At 60.4% G+C, this 20,291-nt stretch overlaps 2 protein-coding genes across 5 annotated transcripts; both read left to right on the top strand.

The window, feature by feature from the left end:
• Positions 1 to 239: 239 nt before the first annotated feature.
• On the top strand, positions 240 to 5,818 carry SFXN3 (sideroflexin 3). 3 transcript variants are annotated; one of them, XM_064431128.1, is made up of 11 exons: positions 240 to 368; positions 1,690 to 1,856; positions 2,061 to 2,231; positions 2,393 to 2,491; positions 2,718 to 2,793; positions 3,237 to 3,322; positions 3,622 to 3,749; positions 3,875 to 3,924; positions 4,080 to 4,129; positions 4,584 to 4,631; positions 4,861 to 5,818. In XM_064431128.1, the coding sequence occupies exons 1-11, from the start codon at positions 246 to 248 to the stop codon at positions 4,955 to 4,957; spliced, it is 1,095 nt and encodes a 364-aa protein (XP_064287198.1). In that variant the 5' UTR covers positions 240 to 245; the 3' UTR covers positions 4,958 to 5,818. The 3 variants fall into 3 exon arrangements, with proteins under 3 accessions (XP_064287198.1, XP_064287199.1, XP_064287200.1); XM_064431129.1 differs by lacking the exon at positions 240 to 368 and adding an exon at positions 1,025 to 1,145; XM_064431130.1 differs by lacking the exon at positions 240 to 368 and adding an exon at positions 1,067 to 1,157.
• Positions 5,819 to 8,882: 3,064 nt separating this feature from the next.
• Positions 8,883 to 19,343, top strand: KAZALD1 (Kazal type serine peptidase inhibitor domain 1). 2 transcript variants are annotated; one of them, XM_064431124.1, is made up of 5 exons: positions 8,883 to 9,914; positions 13,030 to 13,629; positions 14,833 to 14,993; positions 15,919 to 16,066; positions 16,272 to 19,343. In XM_064431124.1, the coding sequence occupies exons 2-5, from the start codon at positions 13,128 to 13,130 to the stop codon at positions 16,355 to 16,357; spliced, it is 897 nt and encodes a 298-aa protein (XP_064287194.1). In that variant the 5' UTR covers positions 8,883 to 9,914; positions 13,030 to 13,127; the 3' UTR covers positions 16,358 to 19,343. The 2 variants fall into 2 exon arrangements, with proteins under 2 accessions (XP_064287194.1, XP_064287193.1); XM_064431123.1 differs by lacking the exon at positions 8,883 to 9,914 and adding an exon at positions 11,382 to 11,597.
• The last annotated feature ends 948 nt before the right edge of the window (positions 19,344 to 20,291 follow it).

Below are 20,291 nucleotides of genomic sequence, written 5' to 3'. Positions count from 1 at the left end.
GGGAGCTGTCAATCGAGAGCGGCCGGGGCTGGCCTCGCAGCTGGCGGGGGGGTGGCAGTCCCGTGGGTGTCCCCCGCGAGAGGGTCCGGGGGCGCGACCCCCGGCGAGGCTGCGAGTGGCAATGGATGTGGTGTCCCCCCTGACCTCCTGCCTTAGCGCAGAGCATCCCGGGGGCACACAGGGGAAACTGAGGCACGGTCAGGGGCGGAGGGCTGTCGCGTGCCTCCGCTCCGCTCACTCCGGTGATGCCAGCCGGTATCCCCCCGTGTCCCCCTTCCCGGGGGGCATCGCCTCCAGCCCGGGCCGGCCGTGACCCCCCGGCGGGGCCCGGCGCCGCCGGCGCGAACCCGACACCGCGGCGGTTTCAGGTGATGCGCGGCGGCCGCGGGGACTGCGGGGGGGCCGCGGGCGGGCGGCGGGGGCGGGGGCCGGCGCGGGGGGGCCGCCCCGACAGCGCCGGGGTCAGGGGCTGGGGGGGCACGGCCGGCGTGGGGACACGCACCCACATGCACACGCACCCCATGCACCCGCACGTCCACGGCATGCGTGCCCGCGCCCCTGCGCGCACCCGCGTGGACGCGGCCCCGCTCACACACGCGCGTCCCGGCACGCGCCGCCCGACGCGCGAGCCGGCGCCCGCTCCCGCGGAGGCGCGGTCCGCGCGCGCCCCGGCGCGACCACCGCGACACGCGCGGGCGCCGACGCCGCGCTACGGGCACGCGCGCGGCGCGGGCACCGAGACCCGCCCCCACCCCGCGGGGGACACGCGCGCGGCTGACACGGGGGCGCGCGGCGGCGCGCGCACGTGAACGCCCGCGTGCAAGCGCGAGCACCCGGGCGGGCCGGAGCCCCGCCGGCGCGCGGGCGCAGGCGCGCGGTCACGGGCGGGCGCGTGCGCGCCCACGGGCACGCCCCCGCCAGCGCGGGAGGGCCGCGGGCGCCGCGTGCGGCTCGGCACGTACCGCTCCCCCCGCCGCCGGCCCCGCTCGCGCGTGGTCCCCGCCGCCCCCCGCGCGCCGCCCGCCCCGCCCCGCCCGCCCGGCGCGGGGCCGCCCACCCGTGACGAGGCCGCACGTCAGCGCGCGCAGGGGCGGGAGAGGGGCGGCGGCGGCGGCGCGGGCACGGCGGGCGCTGTCGCGGGAGCCGTGAGTGCGGGGGTGCGCCGGGTGCCCGTGCCGGGGGGGTCACGCGTGGCGGGAGGGATGCTCGGCGCGGGAAGGAAGCGGGCAGAGCCCCGCTTCCCTCGGGGCAGGGCGGGCGTGGAAATAGAGCCGCGCCGGGCGTGTCGGTGCCGTGCCGGGAGGGACATTCCTCCTTCCAGTGCCCTTCCTCATTCCGCTCTCCCGGTGCTGGCAGCAGCTGTGGCCCCTCGGTGCGGGGTCCCTGTCCCCTCCTCTGTGACCCGGGTGCTCTGCTGGGGTGGGGGGTCCCTGACTTCTGGTGGCTGGCGTGGGCAAGGGCGCGGGTTTCCCTTTGGCACAAGGTGCAGTCCCGTTACAGGTCGCACCACCCACGAGCTGCCTTGCGCTGGGAGGGCTCGGGAGTCGCTGCTGAGCTCCTTTACAGAGGGGCTTCCTGTTCACCCCGTGTCCCCCCAGGCTGGGGAGCCCCAGAGCTGCTGCAGCAGGGATGTGGGGGGACACACGGGCACCACATCCCATATAACCCTTTCATCCCCTGCCCTGCCAGAAAATGCCACCATCCTTGCCTGCCACCATCAACATCCGGGAGCCCCGTTGGGACCAGAGCACCTTCCAGGGCCGGGCCAAGCACTTCTTCATGGTGACCGACCCCCGAAACCTGCTGCTCTCGGGGGCTACCCTGGAGGAAGCCCGACGGGTGGTGGAGGACTACAGGTACCCTCTGGGAGGGTGGGTGTACCCTCAGTGCTGCTCCCAGGCAGGAGCCATTCCCAGGAGTGGGAAGAGAAGTGATGCTGGCCCCTCTGGCCAAAGCCCCCAGAACTGCCTGGCTGGTCCCTGAGGCATCTCCCAGACAGGTGTGGGGACCAGCCATGTGTGCTGGCAGAGGTGTTTGAACAGTGTCACCCTTCCCTGCAGGGCAGGCACCGTGCACCCTGGGCTGACAGAGGACCAGCTTTGGCGGGCAAAGTACATCTATGACTCTGCTTTCCACCCTGACACGGGCGAGAAGATGATCCTGGTGGGACGCATGTCCGCTCAGGTCCCCATGAACATGACCATCACTGGTTGCATGTTGACCTTCTACAGGTACCTGTCCTCTCCTCACCTCAGGACCCAGAGGATGCCTGGAGGATCCTCCTGGCTCTGGGGTGAGGAGGGGACGCGTGTCCCGTACCCCGCTCGTGCCCGTGCTGTAGGAGCACGGGTGACATCCCGCAGTGTCTCCAGCACCCTCCTCTCTCTGGCAGGACCACACCAGCCGTGCTGTTCTGGCAGTGGGTCAACCAGTCCTTCAATGCCATTGTCAACTACACCAACCGCAGCGGAGATGCACCCATCACCCCCAGGTGAGCATCGCTCTGACCACGTCCTCAAGGCACCCCAAAACACCAGGGGGTGCCTTGCATAGCAGGGCACTGTGAGATGGGACAGTAGGGACCTGGTGAAGGCAGAGATGGATGCCATTGGGCTGTCAGGGTTAGTGGTAGAGCTGAGAGAGGAACCCAGATGTCCTGATGCTCTTCCCTGGGATGGGGAGAGCCTGGCTTACTGTTGTCACTCCTGCTCTTTCAGCCAGTTGGGGACAGCCTATGTGAGTGCAACCACGGGGGCAGTTGTCACAGCACTGGGACTCAAATCCCTCACCAAGGTGAGCTTATCCTTCACCATCACAACTGGGGGACGTGGATCCTCCCCATGGGATCGCCCTCAGCCCTGAGCTGAGCAGGGGATTCACCTGGAGTGGGGGAGAAAATGAAGAAAAGGGGTTTGCTGAGGTTGTGCACACAAGGCAACTGCTCTCCCCAGTGATGGCTGTGGAGATGGCCTGTCCCTCCAGCCTTGCTCTGGATGTATCTCCAGGCTTCTTTCACCCCTCAGCCTCCATCCAGGCCTGGCAGGGGACCTGGGTTCCCCCAGACCCTTTGGTGTGTGCAGCTTTTACCAGCTGAGAGTTGCAGGGGAGGAGGGAACACTTTTCCCCCAGTGGGGCTGGGACACCCCAAGGTCTTGCAGGAAGATGGAGGCAGACCCAGGGACAGCCAGCTCTGCCCCCAGACCCTCTATGTGACGTTCTCCTGCTTTTCCCCCCAGCACTTGCCAGCCATCATCGGCCGGTACGTGCCTTTTGCGGCCGTGGCAGCTGCCAACTGCATCAACATCCCGCTGATGAGGCAGAGGTGAGCCCCTGCGGTGGGACAGGCTTGCCTCAGGTGGGGAATGCAGGGACTTCCTTGCTGATCCTTAGCGTGGGGGATTGGCTTGAGAGTACAAGCACCTGGTTGCAACCCAGGGGGTTATTGGTCCCTGTTGAGGACTGCTGCCAAATGTGAATGTGGGTCCAGCTGAGACCCCTCTGATTTATTGTGTGGGTGGGGTACAGGAGGATGCCAGCCTCCCTTGGAGACGTGTCCCTGTCCTGTGTCCTGACCCCTCACCATCGTGCCCTGTGGCCCCCTGATGCCCTGTGTCCCTGCAGAGAGCTCAAGCTGGGGATCCCTGTCACGGATGAGAACGGGAACCGCCTGGGCGAATCCACAGCAGCAGCCCAGAAGGCCATTTTCCAGGTGGTGGTGTCCCGCATTGGCATGGCAGCACCAGCCATGGGTGAGTGTCCCTTCCTCCACCTCTGCTGGGAGATGGCAGCTGATCCCTGGCAGCGTGGGATGGGGTCCCACTGCTGGCAGGGGGCTGTGAGCCCTGGGAGCTCATCTCCTTCCTCCCTGCCTCAGCCATTCCGCCGGTGATCATGAACATGCTGGAGAAGAGAGCTTTCCTGAAGGTACCAGTGAACCTGGGATGGGCAGGGGGGCGGAGGGACACCCACCAAGCTTGGCACGTTGTTGGCACCCCTCAGGGCTGGCACCCTGTTGGGGAATAGACACCTTCCTGCCCTGTGCACTGCACTGACACACTTCCTCTCCCTGTCCCTGGCAGCGGTACCCGTACCTGAATGCTCCCCTGCAGGTCAGCCTGGTGGGACTCTGGTAAGTCCTCCTCCACTGATGGGCATCCCTGCCCTGCGTAGTGTATGGGACAGTGCTGCTGGGAACCCTGCTTGGCAGTGTGGGGAGAGAACTGCCCCAAAGTTTCCTGGGAGATGCCAGAGCTTGGCCAGGCTAGTTGCACCCCAGGCAGACGGGATGGGATATGAGGTTCTGGGACCAGGAGTTGTTTTGCCTCATCTTGTTGTCTGTCAAGCCTGCCATGGGCTCCTACTCAGCATTGCTGTTCCCCTACATCATTGGGGGACAGACTTTGCCCCACCTCAGGAGCCAGATGCAGAGTCTGGAGCTTGGAGAGGGCATCTCTGTAGCCCTTTCCTGGCTGAATACCCAGCACAGCTCTGGGCTGCCTCATTGCTGCTCTGGGATCAGGCCATGGGTGGGTGTGGGTGATTTATGCAGCCCAGCTTCACCTTTCCATGTCTTTCCTTTGCAGTTTGGTGTTTGCCACCCCGCTGTGCTGCGCACTCTTCCCACAGAAAAGGTACAGACAAGCACTTTGCCTGCACGTGTGGCTGCTGTGTGGGATGGGGGTGCTCTCTGACTCCCAAGAGATTCTTTTGCTTCTTTGAGCAGTCAGGGGCTTAAACCAGTGCACACACATCTCTGTGCAGAGGCAGCAGTGCAGACCCACGGGTGTGCAGTGGTAGTTTCCAGCCTGAGGCCCCTGGTGGCTATGCCCCTCCATCCTCTGTATCCACGTTTCCTTACAGCTCAATGCCTGTGAGCAGCCTGGAGCCTGAAGTCCAAGATCACATCCGGAAGAAAGATCCATGCCTGGAGACTGTCTACTTCAACAAAGGGCTCTGAGCAGCTCCTGGGGGGCTGAGATGTGCCCCACGGAGCTGCCAGGCCAGCGCAGTGCTGAGCTTTGCCCTTTGGATCCCCTGGGGCTGCCGCCGCTTTCCCTTGGCCGTTGTGTGTCCATAGGTCCCGGTGCTCAGTCCTGCTCCCTGGGGTGCCTGCAGCACCACACCAAACCCTGTCCCCGTGCCCTGCCCTGGGGACCTCCTGGCTGGCACCCTGGTGCAGCCCTGTAGCTCTGTGCAGTGCACAGGGAAGTGCAGGCAGCAACACCAGGGACCTTGTGAGCTGCGCTGGAGGGAAAAATAAAAGTGAGATGAGGAAGAAAATGGTGCTCCCCAGCTTTAGGAGGCAGTAGAGAATCAGCAATTGAAGGTGGAGTACCTCTGCAGGCACCCTACAGTGCCCAGTGGTTCAGCAGCTGGTGCCTGGGGATGGCAGAGCAGCTTTGGGAGAGGAAAACTCCCCATACCCAAAAGAGCTGGGGTGAGTGATCGATTGCACGTAGCGGTTGGAACCAGAGTGGGGGGCTCTCCCAGCCCAGCCGTGTGCTCCCAGCTCACCTTCTGCTCTCCTCCGGGCTGCTCTGGGGATTTAATCTGGCTTTCTGCTGCTTCCATCCCCAGAGCAAATGGCACATTTTAATCCCAGTAGAGTCTTGTCTTCTATTCTCATTTTAATGCCATCTGCGTTCAGGGCTGGGCTTCCCCTGAGGGGTTACTCTACCCCCTCCTGGAGTGCTTGCTTTCAGGTGGACCTTCTCAAATAGCTTTAAGTGCACTGTGGTTTCCTCTAGATATTTTTGATATACATATAATGTACCTATATGTACCAAACAATAAAGGCAGATTGTTTATACAAAACCAACAGCAAAGAGAAGTGTGCTGCTCGCTAATTTGTACATGGTGAAAGGGACTGCTGTTGGGGTGAGGATGGGAGCAGGAGAGAGGGGCAGGCTGGCTTTTGGGGTGCCTCTGCACCCCCTGGGGCTGGGTGCTGCTTTCCAGCCCGCTGCCTTTGCAGCAGCTCTGGCTGGCCTGGCATGTGTTTCAGCTTATCCAGCTGTCAGGAGGGTTTTTTTTAGTACAGTCGGCTTTGGGCCTCGCCGCTGCGCAGAGAGCTTTGCTAAGCTGCTGCCCTGGATGCTGCTGGTTTGGAGAGGCCGCAGCGTCACCCTGGCTCTGCCCACACTCACACCCCCTCTTGCAGCCCGCTCACAGGACAATCCTGGCCCTGCTCCTGTGCCTTCCCTGCAGGACTATTTTTATCCCACTTTCTATGCACAGCTATCAGAGAGCACGTTGGAGAGGTGCTGTGGCAGGAGCCTGGCAAGCCTGCGGGCAGCAGCTGCCTCCCCTCAGCTTTGTCTGACAGGGCAGTCAGAAGGAGCAGTGGATGTCCAGCCGGGGAGAGGAGGGATGCAGTGCTCTGCAGTGCCCCATGCTGAAGAGAGACCGCTGCAAAGGCCAAGATGGGCAGATACAGCAGTGACAAGAAAAGAGCCAGGCAGCCCAAAGCCACCCTGTGCCACAGCTTCCACAGCTGGCAGGGGCTGGCGGAGGCCAGGCTTGAGCTGCTCCCCTCAAGGGGCAGCCAACACCTGCACCCAGCACCTGCCCAGGGTGGGGAAGTGAGTGGGTTGGGACAGGCACATCAGGGATCTGTCCCCCTCCTTCTCCTGGCCCCGGAATATTGCAAATATCTCCCCTGAGCCAGCCATTGGCAGCTTATAAATAATGCAGCCCCTTGCCGTGCAATAAGGGCTTGTCAGTAGCTATTCTGCTCTCATAAATTAAAGATGAAAAGGTACAAGGCTCTTGCCAGAAAAATGAAGACAAATTTTTAATAGCTTGCCAAGACACAGGGAGATGGAGCGCTCAGGAAAAATGAATTACGTTTTTATTATGTGTTTTATTGTGGTATAATTGAACGGGATTATCTGAGAATACAATATATTTCCAGAGCAGTGTAAAGAAAACAAAAATAATGATGACACCTGCTTCCTCCCACACACACCACCCGGCTTTGCAGGGGCACCCTCCTTGTGTGTGCTGGCTGGGAGCTGGCCCTGGGCTGCTGGTGGCCACGAGAGGCAGGGATGGAAATGGGAGGGACATGGGACCAGAGACACAAATCCTCGGGGTGGCTGGGTCCAGCTGCATGGCTCTGGCCAGGCCGAGTCTGGGCTAACCCCAAGAGCCATGAGGCTGGGATACAGGGCAGTGTGGTGTGGCAGTACTCAGGCACACAGAGCCACTGAGTGTCTTTCATTGGTCACCTGCTTTCATTCCATCCCTGAGATCCCCTTTGGTCTGTCCCACATCTGCACAAGCTGTCAGTGCTAGGCAGAGACCTGAAAAACTCAGTGCTGGAGCATTGCAGGTTCTGGGGTGCTCAGACACGGTGTCTGTTCTCTCCGGGAGCCAGCAGTGGTGCAGATTCTGCCTTTTCACTGTGCTAGGAGAAACCTGTCCTGTGGATTCCCCTGATTGGGGAAGAGAAAACTTACTTGGCCAGTGAGTTTTGGGGGGTTGACAAGCCCAAAAGGGATACTGCTGCCTCTGCAGGGGAGCCAGGCTGCGCAGTCCCTTCCCGAGCTGGCTCATGGCAGAGGTCAAGGGCCAGTCCCAGAAAGCAGCTGGATGTCCCCAGGGGTGCTGGGGGTGCTGGGCGGCGCTGAGCTGGGGACATCGATTGGTCCCTGGCATTTTTAATGAGCTGCCCGACCACATGTTTTAACCTTGCCCATAATGAGGGCGAGCAGCAGCAATTCCTACCGCCTCAGCCGGCTCCCCCAGCCTTAATGAGCTAATCAATACTTGTTCTCAGCTTAATTTCCAGCTAATTGCTCTTTAATGACGCCTGGAAACGGGCAGCCTCTTGCAGGGGGGAGCGGGCGGGCTCCCCCTCCCCAGTGCCCGTCCCCAGTGGCAGCGGGTGCCGGGGTGCTGGCAGCGGGTCACCTTCCCTGGCCGCGTCCCAGCCCTGCTGGCGCTGCTGCAGGCTGGGGAAAGGGAGGGTGGCACAGGCGACAGCGGGCACGGTGATGCAGAGCTGGGGGCACCCTCTGGAGCACCCGCCCGGTCTGGGGAGCCGTGCAGCCCTGAGCACCAGGGCAGGCTGAACAGAGGACGCCACCGCCACGGGAGGATGTGCCCGAGCCCCTCAGGACATGACACTGCTTGGGGGCTCCCCGGCTCCGCTGCTGGTGCGGCTTTTACAGATGAGGGCGGTGGCGCTGAGGTGTCCGTGCATTACTGCAGGCTCCGCAGCCCCGGGCACAGGGGCAGTGCCACCGCAAGGGGCCGGGGACGAGGCCAGCAGTGCCCTGGAGGTGGCAGCAGAGACCCCGGGCCGGGGCAGCCCGCGGCCGGCGGGGACACGGGCCCGGTTTGCCGCGGGCCCGGGCGGGTCACGGAACCCGCTGTCCCCCGGCACCGCAGTGCCAAAGCTGGCACGGTCGTGCCAGTGCGGGGACATCCCGGGAATGCACCCCCGCCGTCTTTTCGGTTCCTGCCCCCGCAGGAATGGGGGCTGGTGGGAAAGCCCCAGCACACGGCAGGATTCCTGCTGGGATGGAGCTGAGCCGCGGCTCTTGCCGGGGACCGGGCCAGCCTGGGCTCCGGGGCGTCCCTTGCCATTCGGCCACCCTCCTCGGGCCCGGGTGACCCTGCACACAGCTGCAACCGCTTCCCCAAGAATTTGCTGACGGGTTGGTTCTTCGGAGGAATTTGGTCTGGAAAAGCCTGGAGAAACCTGAGCCTGCCCGCTTCCTAGAGCGGGTCGGTCCTGGCACGCAGGCGGGGTGACCTGCCCGCTGCCCATGCCTTGTCCCCACAGTGGAGCCCTGGAATGTGGCTGAGACCCTCCAGAACCACTGAGCCTTGGGTGGGCTGGCCAGAACCGGGCTGTTTCAGGCTCTCAGACAGCAGGAAGCAGAGAGTGTATTTGGTGTGAAATGAGAGAGATTTGGTTTGTTACCAGAAGGAGACCCCCTCATGCCCCAGGCAGCGTGCTGGCAGCATTCTGTCCCAGGATCTCTGGTGACACGTGCTTCTGCTGTGACATAACCCACATTCTCAACCCCACCAGCCCAGCCCCAATGCTGCTGGCCAGCTCTGCTTGACATGATGTACATTGAGTCACTTGGCCTAGGACTTTTTTTTCCAGAGTGGATTTTTCCCTTGGCTCTGTCTGCCATAAACCCCAGATTGCTATGGGGTGTCTGGGGGGTCGGCCCAAAGCTGCAGGGGGTCAGTGGGGCCAGGAGCAGTGTGGCACCCCTGACTGGATGTGATGTGTTTCATTCTCATGGCAGAGCCGTGGATGTATGCCAAGGATGTGGGCCTGCCAGGAGCACCCATGGACTCCTGGCTTCCATGGGACCATCACAAGATGAGAAAACAGTGATGAGGAGCAGCCCACCAGGAAGACAGGAGGAGACTTGGGTGATTTAGGCTCAGCCTTCAAAGCCCAGTTCCAGGAGCTTCACTGGGCTCATGAAAAGTGAGGAAAAATGACAGATAACTAGCCAGCACTGGTAGGGAGCCAGGAATGCAATCTACCCAAGTGCCAGGCCATGCAGGGCTGTGATCACCCTTTTCCCCACAAAGCTGTCAAGCAACATAAGCCACAAACCCCATTTGCAGCCACGGCTGCTGTGTTGATTGACTTCAGGTGTGATTGAGCAGAAATCCTTGTTAAGCACAGGTTACATCTTCCACCCCTCATTCATAGCTGCTACTGTCTATTAACACATTCAATAGTCTCATTAAGCAGGAGCTTTAATTAACTGCCACGTTTGAGCTCCATCTTGTTGAGCTGAGCTAAGCTGCCCTTGGCTTTCTGAGGCTGGGTTGTATTCCTCCACAACTGGAGCTGCTCCTGCTCAGACCTGTGTTTGGATTTCACCTTTGGCCAGGGGTTCTCCCCAGTTAGTGGCTGATGCTGCTGTGATGCTCAGGTGAGCTCAGCCACCCAGAGGTGGTGATAATCCCATGAAGATAAGACACAGCAAGTGTTGGGCCATGGCACACGGGAGAAGGAACCATGTGTGGGAAAGGACAGCAGCAATGGGGCCTGTTCCCCCTTGCAGGGGGAAAGAAACACAAATAACCCAAAACACTGGTGGTTCGTTTTCAGCAGTGCCTGGGATTTGAGCGCTGGCTCTGTTTCTGTGCTGGCAGGAGCTTTGTGAGCAGGAGGTGGCACAGGGGCCAGGCTTGCTTCACTGCTTTGCCCCCTGTGTGGAGCAGGGGCAAGTGAGGGTGTGCAGGAATGCCTGAGCATGCAGGCAGTCCTTCATCCCATAGCAGGAAGGGTGGTATGGCAGGGATAGCTCAGGAGGCTCAGCATGTAGGAAAACCTCAGCCCTTCCTGACTTTTTCCCTGCTCCCAAGACAGCTGCAGCCCCAGCTGCTCAGCAGCTCATGGATGCTGGACCTGAAAGCTTGTGGCATGTGGGGACCGCACTCAATAGGCTGGACAAGGGGAGCCGAGGGGGGAGGCAGCCCTGAGCCAAGGGGCTGGGGGCCACAGAGGGGGAGTGGGACGTGAGGCTGAAGGCAGAGCTGGCAGGAAACCCCACTCTGCAGCAGGGGGCTGGGGAGGGGAGTTTGGCCGGCAGAGGCAGATTTAAGGGGGCTGAAGCTGCTGCATTTTCCGTTCGTTAGACATGGCTGGACTCACAATGTGACCAAGCAAAGGCCCTGGAACCCAGAACAAATTTGCAGGAGGGTGTTGGAAAGCAAAAGCAGATTTTTGCAGCATGGTGAAGGAAACCAGATCCTTAGAGAGGTCCTGATTTGCTTGAGCTTCACGGGGGAACTAAATCCCACAAATTCCTTTCCTGGAGAGGAGTGGGCTGTGTGATCCCCCCACCCACACGGCATCCGGAGCACGATGCAAATGCACGGTGTGTGTTTGTGCTGCAGAGGCGTGCTGGCTCCCCCTCTCCTCAGCGCCAGTTCCAGGGGAAACTGAGGCAGGGAGCAACGAGGCAGCTTGCTGGGAAGGTCTGGAGCCCCAGACCCTGTGCACATGGGTTTTGCACTGCCGTGGCATGGAGCAGCCCCAGCATTGCTCCCAACAGCCCCACTCCAGCCAGGGCAGTGCCGCGGTTCACACCCAGTGCACCCTTCACAGGCGGCTCCTGGTGTGAGGCGAGCGCAGACATTCCCGGGAGTTATCCCCCCACTTGCTTACAGCAGCTGCTCAACTTTTCAGCCTGTTTCCTCACCAAATTACAGGCTGAGAGATGCTCTTGACCTTTTCCTTAGCCGTGCCCACCTCTGCCGTTCACTTGTCCCCAAGGACTGCTGCCAACTTGGACTGCAAAGGGGGGAACCCCAGTCCCTTCGTGCCCCACGGGCGGGGCGGAGCATCAGCGCAGGTCCCGCACACGGCCGGGGTGATGCCAGCGGGGAGGTGCCGCAGAGCCCCGGGGCCGGGGTGCGGAGCGTGGGGACCCCGGCAGGGAAGGGGTGCCAGCCAGCCCGTGTCCCGGTCCAGGGACGGGCCGCGGGCCCGGAGAGGGGCGGGGGGACTCACGTTTCGCTGACATCACGGCGGTGCCGAGCGGCCGGGGGCCAGCAGCCCCGGGGCCAGCAGCCACGGCCGCCGCGCACCGCGGGCACCGGCGCCTCCGGTAAGTGGCGGCTCCTGGGGGACCCCAAGGGACGTCGTGCCCCTTCCCAGCGCTCTTCCAGCACCGCCAGCGCCTGCACCCGGACATGCGGAGGCAGAGAGCAACTTTGCAATTCCCCCTACCCTTTCTCCGGCCCCCCACATCCATGGGGGATGGAGCCTTGCTCCCTGCAGGCTGGGCTAGGGTGGGCGGGCTCCGGCAGTGGGACCCTCTGCCCCTTTCCACCCCTGGTGGTGGTAAAGGGGTCAAATCTTCACGGTTTTTTATCCGGGGGTGCATCTGTGTAACCCAATATCCGGCCGTGCCCGGCTCTGGGCAGGGTTAGCCCCGAGAGCCGGGGTGTAGCTGGGGCTGCAGCCTGCCCTGCCGTGCTGTTCCCAGCGGGAGGGGAGGGGAGGGGAGGGGACAGCCTGTCTGCCTGGGCCCCCTCCCCAGCCCTGCTCGCTTGTGCTGAGTTGCCCTGGGGTGGAGGACCATAATCTCAGGGAAGGCAGCCAGGGGATAACAGGGGGCAGGGAGGGATGTTCCCAAAGGGATTTGGTTCACTGTCACCCTCTCTGGGACAGACTCTGAGATGCCACGTTTCCCCCCCAGGGAGAGATGGGAAGCCCGGAGTAGATCAGCTTCTTCCTTCCCTGAGGAGGAAATGCAGGCTTGGGGTTTGAGGGCAGGGTCCCTGCTGTGCTGGCACACACTGGCCACGCTGGGTGTGCTGTCAGTCCAGTGCCAGCCCGGGAGCTCAGCTGTGCACTGGACTGCATGCTCAGCTTCGGTTGCCTGTGGGATACCTGAGGGGTCACAAAACCTTCTGGGGAGTGGGCATTTTTTCAAGTAGGTGGCAAAAAGAGGGGTTGCAGCACAGGGAGGGAAGGAGAACAAAAGCCGGGCATGACTGGGAGCATCCTCCTGGCTTGGCTGCCTCCAGCATAGAAAGAGCACCTTGTCTGCAGGATCAGCCACCCCATTGTGCTTGTATGGATGGGAGGGAGGAAAAAAGGGTTTGTGACTCTTGCAAACAGGGAAAGAAAAGGGTCTTGAGAGCAATTTTCTGACAGGAAACCAGGAGCAGGGTATGAAAGAGCTGAACCCTAATGTTGTAGAACAGTGCCCTGCCAGCCCTGTGGCTTCCCAGGCTGTGCTGGGGTCACAGGAGGCTGGACTTTGCATGCAGGGCTGCCAAGGGAACAAGGATGAAGCCTGATGGGCTGGGGTCATCAGCACTGTCTCTCCAGAAGATGTTCAGCGTCTCAGGGCAGGAGCTGGCTGGGGAGCTCCAGGGTGCAAAGGCTGTGACTGCAGGGCTGGGGGTGAGAGGGGCTGGGACCAAACCCCCTGCACATCATGCAGTGCTGCTGCTCAGAGCAAGCCAGCCAGGAGACAAGGAGTGGGAGAACCTTCCTGCACCAGTAACACACTTTCTCCCTCCTCACAGGCCAGGATGGCTCCTCAGATCTAGACAGGGAGACCAGAGCAGTGCCAGAAATCTCCATCCACGTGACAGTGGGATTGGACAGAGGAGCTGCCGTGAGGATGTCTGAAGCCAAGCCCCTCAGCATCTCTTGCCTCGTGCTTTCCCTGCTCTCCTTGCACTGGGCTCTGCTCCAGCTGGGCCAGGCTTTTCCCAGCACCTCTGACTACCTCCAGCGGGGCTGGCAACGGCTGCTGGAGGAAGGGGAGGGCTGTGCTGAGTGCCAGCCCGAGGAGTGCCCGGTGCCACGCGGGTGCCTGGCAGGCACGGTGCGGGATGCCTGTGACTGCTGCTGGGAGTGTGCCAACCTGGAGGGACAGATCTGTGACCTGGACAGCACCAACCACTTCTACGGCAAGTGTGGGGAGCACCTGGAGTGCCGGCTGGATGCCGGGGACTTGCGTCACGGAGAGGTGCCCGAGCCCCAGTGTGCCTGCCTCTCCCACCTGGCCCTCTGCGGCTCTGACGGCAAAACCTACGCCCAGATCTGCAGGTTCCTGGAGGCTGCCCATGCTCACCCCGATGCCAACCTCACTGTGGCCCATGAGGGTCCCTGCGAGTCAGGTGAGTGGCCCTGGAGCTGTGGAAGAGGAACGCAAGGGGGTCTGGCTTGACTTTTTGACCTGGCAGCAAAACCAGGGACAGGACTGAGCTGGGGGCTGCTCCATGCAGTGACAGGTTCCCACTGTGACTCCCCCACCCTGCTGCTCTGGGGAGCCCCTTGCAGATCCAGTGCTTGGAGAAATCTGGGAGCAGCTTTGCCAAGAGGGAGTGGAGTTTATGGGAAGCAACAAATCCTGCTGGAGCAGATGGGGAAGTTCCAGGGAATTGTTAGCAAATTCTTGGCGGCAGGGCTGGGTTCACACTGGCCTGTTGCCCCCGAGAAATGTGCCTGCCTCCTGCAAATAGAAACTAGGGTTGGTTTGGCTTGGCTGTGTGATTTCCATCTCTCCTTTAAAACTCAGGTGGGGCTGAGAGGGGACAGCCTAGCAGGAAGGCTGTGCCCCATCCTGCCCAGTCCGGCACAGGTCACCCAGTGATGTCACTGCAGCCTGAGGGGTGTCAAGGTTGACCTTATTTTCTGTAGATCATCATGTTCTTGACTGTTTTCCCAGGTATATTTGGAGGTGGAAACCTTCCCTTGAGCTCTGGCTCACACTATGGGCCAGATCATGGAGCAGGTGTGTGTGAGAAGGATGGTCCTCACTCTGTCCCTCCAGGGAGGGATGTGGAACCTGGAGCTGCTGGCTCCATCCAGGAGATGGGGACCTGCTGACTCCCTTCACTGCTGGCACGAGCCCTGTGTCAGAGCAGAGGCCTCACTTGGCTGGAAGCTCAACTACCTCATCCATCCTCACCAGCCCCAGGCTGGATGAACGCCCTTTGGCCTTTCTCCCACAGGAGGAGCGTGCTCCAGTTGCTCAGGAGAGCTTTGTTTTGTAACATTGCTGTCACTGCACTCTTCCTGCTGTGTGTGTTGCTTGAGCATCTTTGCACAGGCGGGGAAACTGAGGCCAGCAGGGATGGCAGCCCTCCATGGACTGGGGGGGTTGGGGAGGGAGCTCCCAGTCCCAACTGTGAGGAGGGACCAAGTCCTTGGGAAAGGTGAGGGTCTGCCATGGGAGGGAGAGGAGACAGACGTGGGAAGGGTCCCAGCATCTCTGTGTGAATGCTGCTGCTCCAGAGACCGGCCCAAGAGAGCCCATGGCACCTGCCAAGGCTGGGACCTCTTCTGAGCCACCCTGCTCTGCTCTACCCCCTCCCCAGAGCCTCGGATCACCTCTCCTCCCTATGACACGTGGAACATCACCGGGCAGGATGTCATCTTCGGCTGCGAGGTCTTCGCCTACCCCATGGCATCCATCGAGTGGAGGAAGGATGGCACAGAGATGCTGCTGCCTGGAGATGACCCCCACATCTCTGTCCAGGTGAGCAGTGTGCCCAGGGCACTGAGGACAACCCCAGGGTGACCCAGTGCTTCTCAGAGCTCATGGATAACCAGAATTGAGAGTGGTCATACTCTGGGAATGGGCAAGCCTGGCTGCCTGGGGGTGAGAAGGGGTGACTTGGAGGCTGTAAACCATGAGGAGTGACTGAGCCAGGGCTGGTGTCTCAGTGGTAGGAGCCATCAGCATCGCTCTCTTCTGTGATTTCCTCTAGTAATTTTTGAACTTATTCAGAGTCCTGCAGCAGAGAGCTTCCCACTTGGCTGCCTTCAGTGTGCTGTGTGTGCTGGCTTCATTTGCAGTCCTGCTGGCAGGGCTGGAGAGAATCTCTGAGTGCCTCACAGCCTGGGCTGTCCTCTGCTCCTACCAGCACACCCAGGCAGTTCCTGCCCTTTCTTCCCATCAGCAGGACTTCCTTCCCAGAGCTGGCAGGCCCAGGGCTCAGCGTCCTGTCTGTGGCCAGCCCCAAATATAGCACCCAGCTGAGTGTACCCAGCTATTAGAGGGTGTGGGCAGAGGGCAAAGGGGCCATGCACCTCAGCCAGCCACCAACGGGGAGGAAACTGTGGTGGGATGGATGGAGGGAGCCAGAGGAGCAGGTGGAACCTGCGCCATGGCCCCCTTCCATCTTTCTGTGCTTCAAGCCTCCCCACAGCTTGTCACAGGGTCTGACTGAAGATCTTCACCCCAAGCAGGACTACCCTGCCTGGCTGGAGAAAACTCTACTGTCCTCCACCCCTGGCCACCACACCATAATAGCAGCCTGCAAACACAGCTGCAGCCCAGCTGGGTCAGGAAAAGCTTATTTATTCCTGGAGATAAACAGAAAATAGATGGTTTCTGCCAGAGCAATCCTGGAAACTCACTGCCTGCTGAAAGTGCTGACAGAAATCCTCCCTTCTTGCAGTTCAGGGGCGGCCCCCAGAAATACGAAGTGACAGGCTGGCTCCAGATCCAGGGCGTGCGGGTGACGGACGAGGGCACGTACCGCTGCTTCGCCAGGAACAGGCTCGGGGAGGTGGTGGCACTGGCCAGCCTGACCGTCCTCACTCCGGGTGAGCACCACGTCCTTGTCCCCTGCTCCCGTGGGGACATGGGAAGGGATGTTTGGGCACAGTGCAGCAGGAGCTGCTGGAGCGTGGGGCTGTGCAGGGGATGCCCCAGAAAGCTGCTGTGCATGGTTTGGGTTTGTGCCTGGTGGGAAAGGGGACAGGCACAGCAGGGTGGCAATGTCACACTGTCCCCATGCTGCCATTTCAGACCAACTCAACCTGACAGACTTCTCCCTGCTGAAGCCCCGCACGACGCCTGAGGACTACAGGGAGAGTGAGGAGGACTACTACTAGCCCCGAGATGGCATGTTGGGCTGCAGAGATCACCTTGCCCACAGCACCCTTCCCTGGGGCTTGGGGACATCGGACATGTCTGGAGCATCCTCCGGCCCAAAACTCCTTTTCTGAACAATCCTGGCACAACAGCCTGTTTTTGGGGTGGGGGACAGGGTGACACAACCTTTTGAGGTGCTGGGGGTGGGATACTGGCTGGTTGGCAAGGGCTGGGATCAGGGACAGCTCTGCCTGGAGCAGGGTGGATCTGTCCTCTGGCACTGAGTGGAGACACAACGGGACACTGCGGGGACAGCTGTGCTGTGTGTGATGAGGACTTGGTGCTGGGGATGGAGACAGCCTCCTCTGGGAGAGCGAGGCCAAGGCAGGGGCATTGTGTCCTGTATGAATAATTTTTGGGGAAGCTGGAGCAGAGAGCTGGGACCTGACTGTGATAACCAGTGTGTCCCTGTCAGCTCGTATCCCCCAAGCACAGAGACATCCCAGCTGCTCCCCAGAACCCGAGGAACCTGCTGCCAAAACACCCTTTTCTTCTGTTTTGTTTTTAACCAGAAAAGTAGTGATTTGAGGAACCAGGCACTTGTGGCTTTCAGAGCTGTCTTTTCTCCAGCTGAACCACCCTTGTGGTCAGAAACACTTTGGCCTTTTTTTGACTGACTTCATTTTTCCCTTCCATGCCTTTGACTGACTTCATGCTTTCCTTTGTCATTTCAGTCGATGTTATTTAAAATATACACGGTGGTCAAAGCCAAGGCTGGCTGACCGTCCTGCATCCACAGGGATGCTTATGGGGGTGAGGAAGGGTGCAGACACTGTGGCTGCTACCTTGTCCATTGTGGGGTGCTTGAGTTGAGGAGCCCTCCTGCCCTCCCAGTGCTCACAGCTGGCCCTGGTGTGGGTCCTGCCCTTCCCACCCCACCTGGGGCTGGGGGTGCCCAGCAGACAATCTCCTGTGCAGTGCTGATGCACCAACTCCAATCACTGCACTCCCAAGTGTTTGGATCCCACCCCAGTGCTGCCCATTTTCATCTTGGGGTCCTAACTTCTGTGACAATGGGGTCTCCACCCAGGTGACCACAGCTCTGTCAAGTGGGAGCAGCTCTGTGCCTAGTTGGTGAAGTAAAGGGATGCTCCAGTTTCCACTGGAAACATTATATTTTTTTAAGAAATCCCACCTACCTCCCACAGCTGGTGATTTAGAGCAAACTTGCATTTGGGGGAGCACAGGAAGGAAGCTCAGAACTGCGCTGTGCTGCTCACTGCCCAGAGAGGGCTGTCAGGACCCTTCTTCTGGGCTTTTTGGGGCTGAGCTCATGTTCAAGGGGTGCTTTATCCTCCAAAGCAGCAGCATTTACAGGACTTCTGGTGCTCAGAAGCTCCACATGGACCAAACCCCTCCCAGTTACTCAGTCCCAGCTCCAGGGAGGTCCAGAGCTGCAGCAGAGAGCCAGACCCCGTGAGAAAGGAATTGGCCAGACCCCAGGCAGGAGCAGGCAGGATGCAATAAGGCTGGTGGCTCGGGTCCCGTGCTACTCTCCTTCACATGTTTTTTCTTTTCTTTTCTTCCTTTTTCTCTTGAGAGCTGGCTCAGATGACACAATTACGGCACTGAAACCTGAACAAGCAAATAAAAGGGATTTGTCTGGAACTGGCAGCAGAGCAAAATTCCTGCAGACGGTGAGGCTGGGCCAGTTCTGACCCCCTGCACCACAGCTCGACTGCTGGGGCACTGCTGCCCTGCCTGCTGGGGTGCCTACCCTTTCTGGCAGAAAACCCCTTCTCAGCCAGAGAAATGCAAAAGCCATTGATGCCTCAGCTTCTCCTTCCATCTCAGAGCATGACAGAATCCTCCTGGTCTGCTCCATCAGAGCCAGAGGGTGCTCAGGAGGGACCAGGGGCAGAAGTGTGCCATTGGCTTTCATTTTGCTTTTTTTGGGTGTAAAACATTTCTTCAGAGAAGCTGGGCCTTTTTTTATCCATCCTGATCCCCTTCCTGTTTTGCACACAAATGAGCTGGTGGAACTGGGCCACGCTCGGGCTGAGGCTGCCACGGGGAAACCCGAGAGCGTCCCGGAGCTTCAGCACTCCAGAGCTGCTTGCTGGGCTCCCTGCCGGTGCCCAGGGCTGGCCCCCAGCCAGGGCTGCCATGCCAACCTCCTGAGGGCCAGCCTTGCCCTGCCTGGGCTGGCACAGACCCAGCTCGTGCCCGTGTGGGCGCAGCTTTGGTCTGGCTGGAGAGTGCTGGATGTGTCACACGCTGCATCCCTGGCTCCCCCGTGCTCTGCAGGACAATGCCCTCCCTGCCTGGGCATTTGGGTCTCAGCCCTTGGCCCCTCTGCTTCACACCCAGGGCCTTCATACCCTGTAGGGAGCCAGCAGGGAATGCTGGAGGCTCCTGCCTGGCAGGAAGAGCAGTGGGGACGTGGTGGCTGAGAGAGGGGGGAGTTTGAGCAAAAGCTCTTGGCCAAAATTAACCAAACCAAAGGCTGTGTGTCCCAGACTCCTCAGATCCCACTGTCTGACTGGCAGGCTGGGGCTCAGGCAGCAGCTGAGCTGCACTCCCCCAAAGTGAAGGGCAGCAGAGTGGCTCCAGGGGCACAGGGAGGGCTGGTGTCTCCTCATCCCAGCTCCCAGTCTTGCCATTTCCAGTCACTTAAAAATTAAAGAAGCCAATATTGCTGCACAGCTGGAATCGGTCACTGCCACAGAGCTTAATTGAGGTTATTTGTTGGCTCTCAAAACATTTGGTCACCTCTGCTGCTGGCTGCTCAGATGTTTCCTGCAGCCCCTGCCCCAAGGAGGCTCTGCAGACCCTGTTCCAGCTCCAGGCACCCAGAGGGTCCCGGGGCCCCAACCAAACCTGGTGTCCCTGTGGGTTCAGAGGGTGTACAATGCATTCAGCACCAAATCCCTTTGCTGGCAGATCTTTGGCACAGCTGCTTTCTGGGGGCGGAGGGGGCAGAGCATCTCCTGCCAGCCCAGCTGAGTGCACTCAGAGCACCTGATCAGGTGAGCCCAGAGGCCAGGCTGATGTCAGGGAGGGGAGAGCTGGACTGGGAAGTGTTGCCGTGGCCAGTGGCCCAGGCACAGCACCCACACCTCCTGGCCACCTGGGATGAGCAGGGTGCTGGTGCTTCCCAGGGCACCAGAGGTCACTGCGAGCCTGGGTACAAAGAAAGGGCAGCTCGTCCTGCCAGCACCTGGAGGACCCTGGAGATGCACCCTCTGAGCAGCTGCCAGCCACAGGGTTTTGTGGTCTGCAGGGAAAACCCACCAAGTCTAGCAAGTAAATACACTCCTGTGAGAAAAACCTGCTGCCCCTGTCCTTGGGGGTGCTGGGACCTGCCCCTGTCTGAGCCTGGGCAGGAGGCACCTGCAATCACAGCCTAGTTTGGGTTGGAAGGGACTTTAGAGGTCACTTAGTTTCAACACCCCTGCTGTGGGCAGGGACATCTTCCACTAGGCCAGGTTGCTCTGGGCCCCACCCAGCCTGGTGTTGAGCACTTCCAGGGCTGGGGATCCACAACTTCTCTGTGCAACCCCTGCTGGTTCCTCACCACCTTCACAAAAAATAATTTATTTCAAATATGTGACCTAAACTTACTCTCTTTCAGTTTAAAGCCATTCACCCTTTGTCTATCACTACCTGCCCTTGTCAAAAGTCCTTCTCCAGCTATCTTACAGACCCTTCAGGTTCTGGAACGTGCTTTAAGGTGTTCCTGGAGACTTCTCTTCTTCAGCCTACTCTTCTTCACAGCCAACTCTCTCAGCCTGTCTGCAGCCTCTGAGCATCTTCACAGCCCTCCTCAGGACTCCTCCAGCACATCCACGCCCCAGAGCTGGACACGGCACCCACGCAGGGTCCCACAAAAGCCGAGTAGAGGGACAAAATCACCCCCTCAACCCGCTGCCCGTGCTTGTGGCACCTCCGTGC

This window comes from Passer domesticus, chromosome 8 (genome assembly GCF_036417665.1).
Source record: "Passer domesticus isolate bPasDom1 chromosome 8, bPasDom1.hap1, whole genome shotgun sequence".
NCBI lineage: Eukaryota > Metazoa > Chordata > Aves > Passeriformes > Passeridae > Passer > Passer domesticus.
The sequence above is the reverse complement of the archived record's forward strand: the minus strand, read 5'-3'. Positions and strand labels throughout refer to the sequence as shown.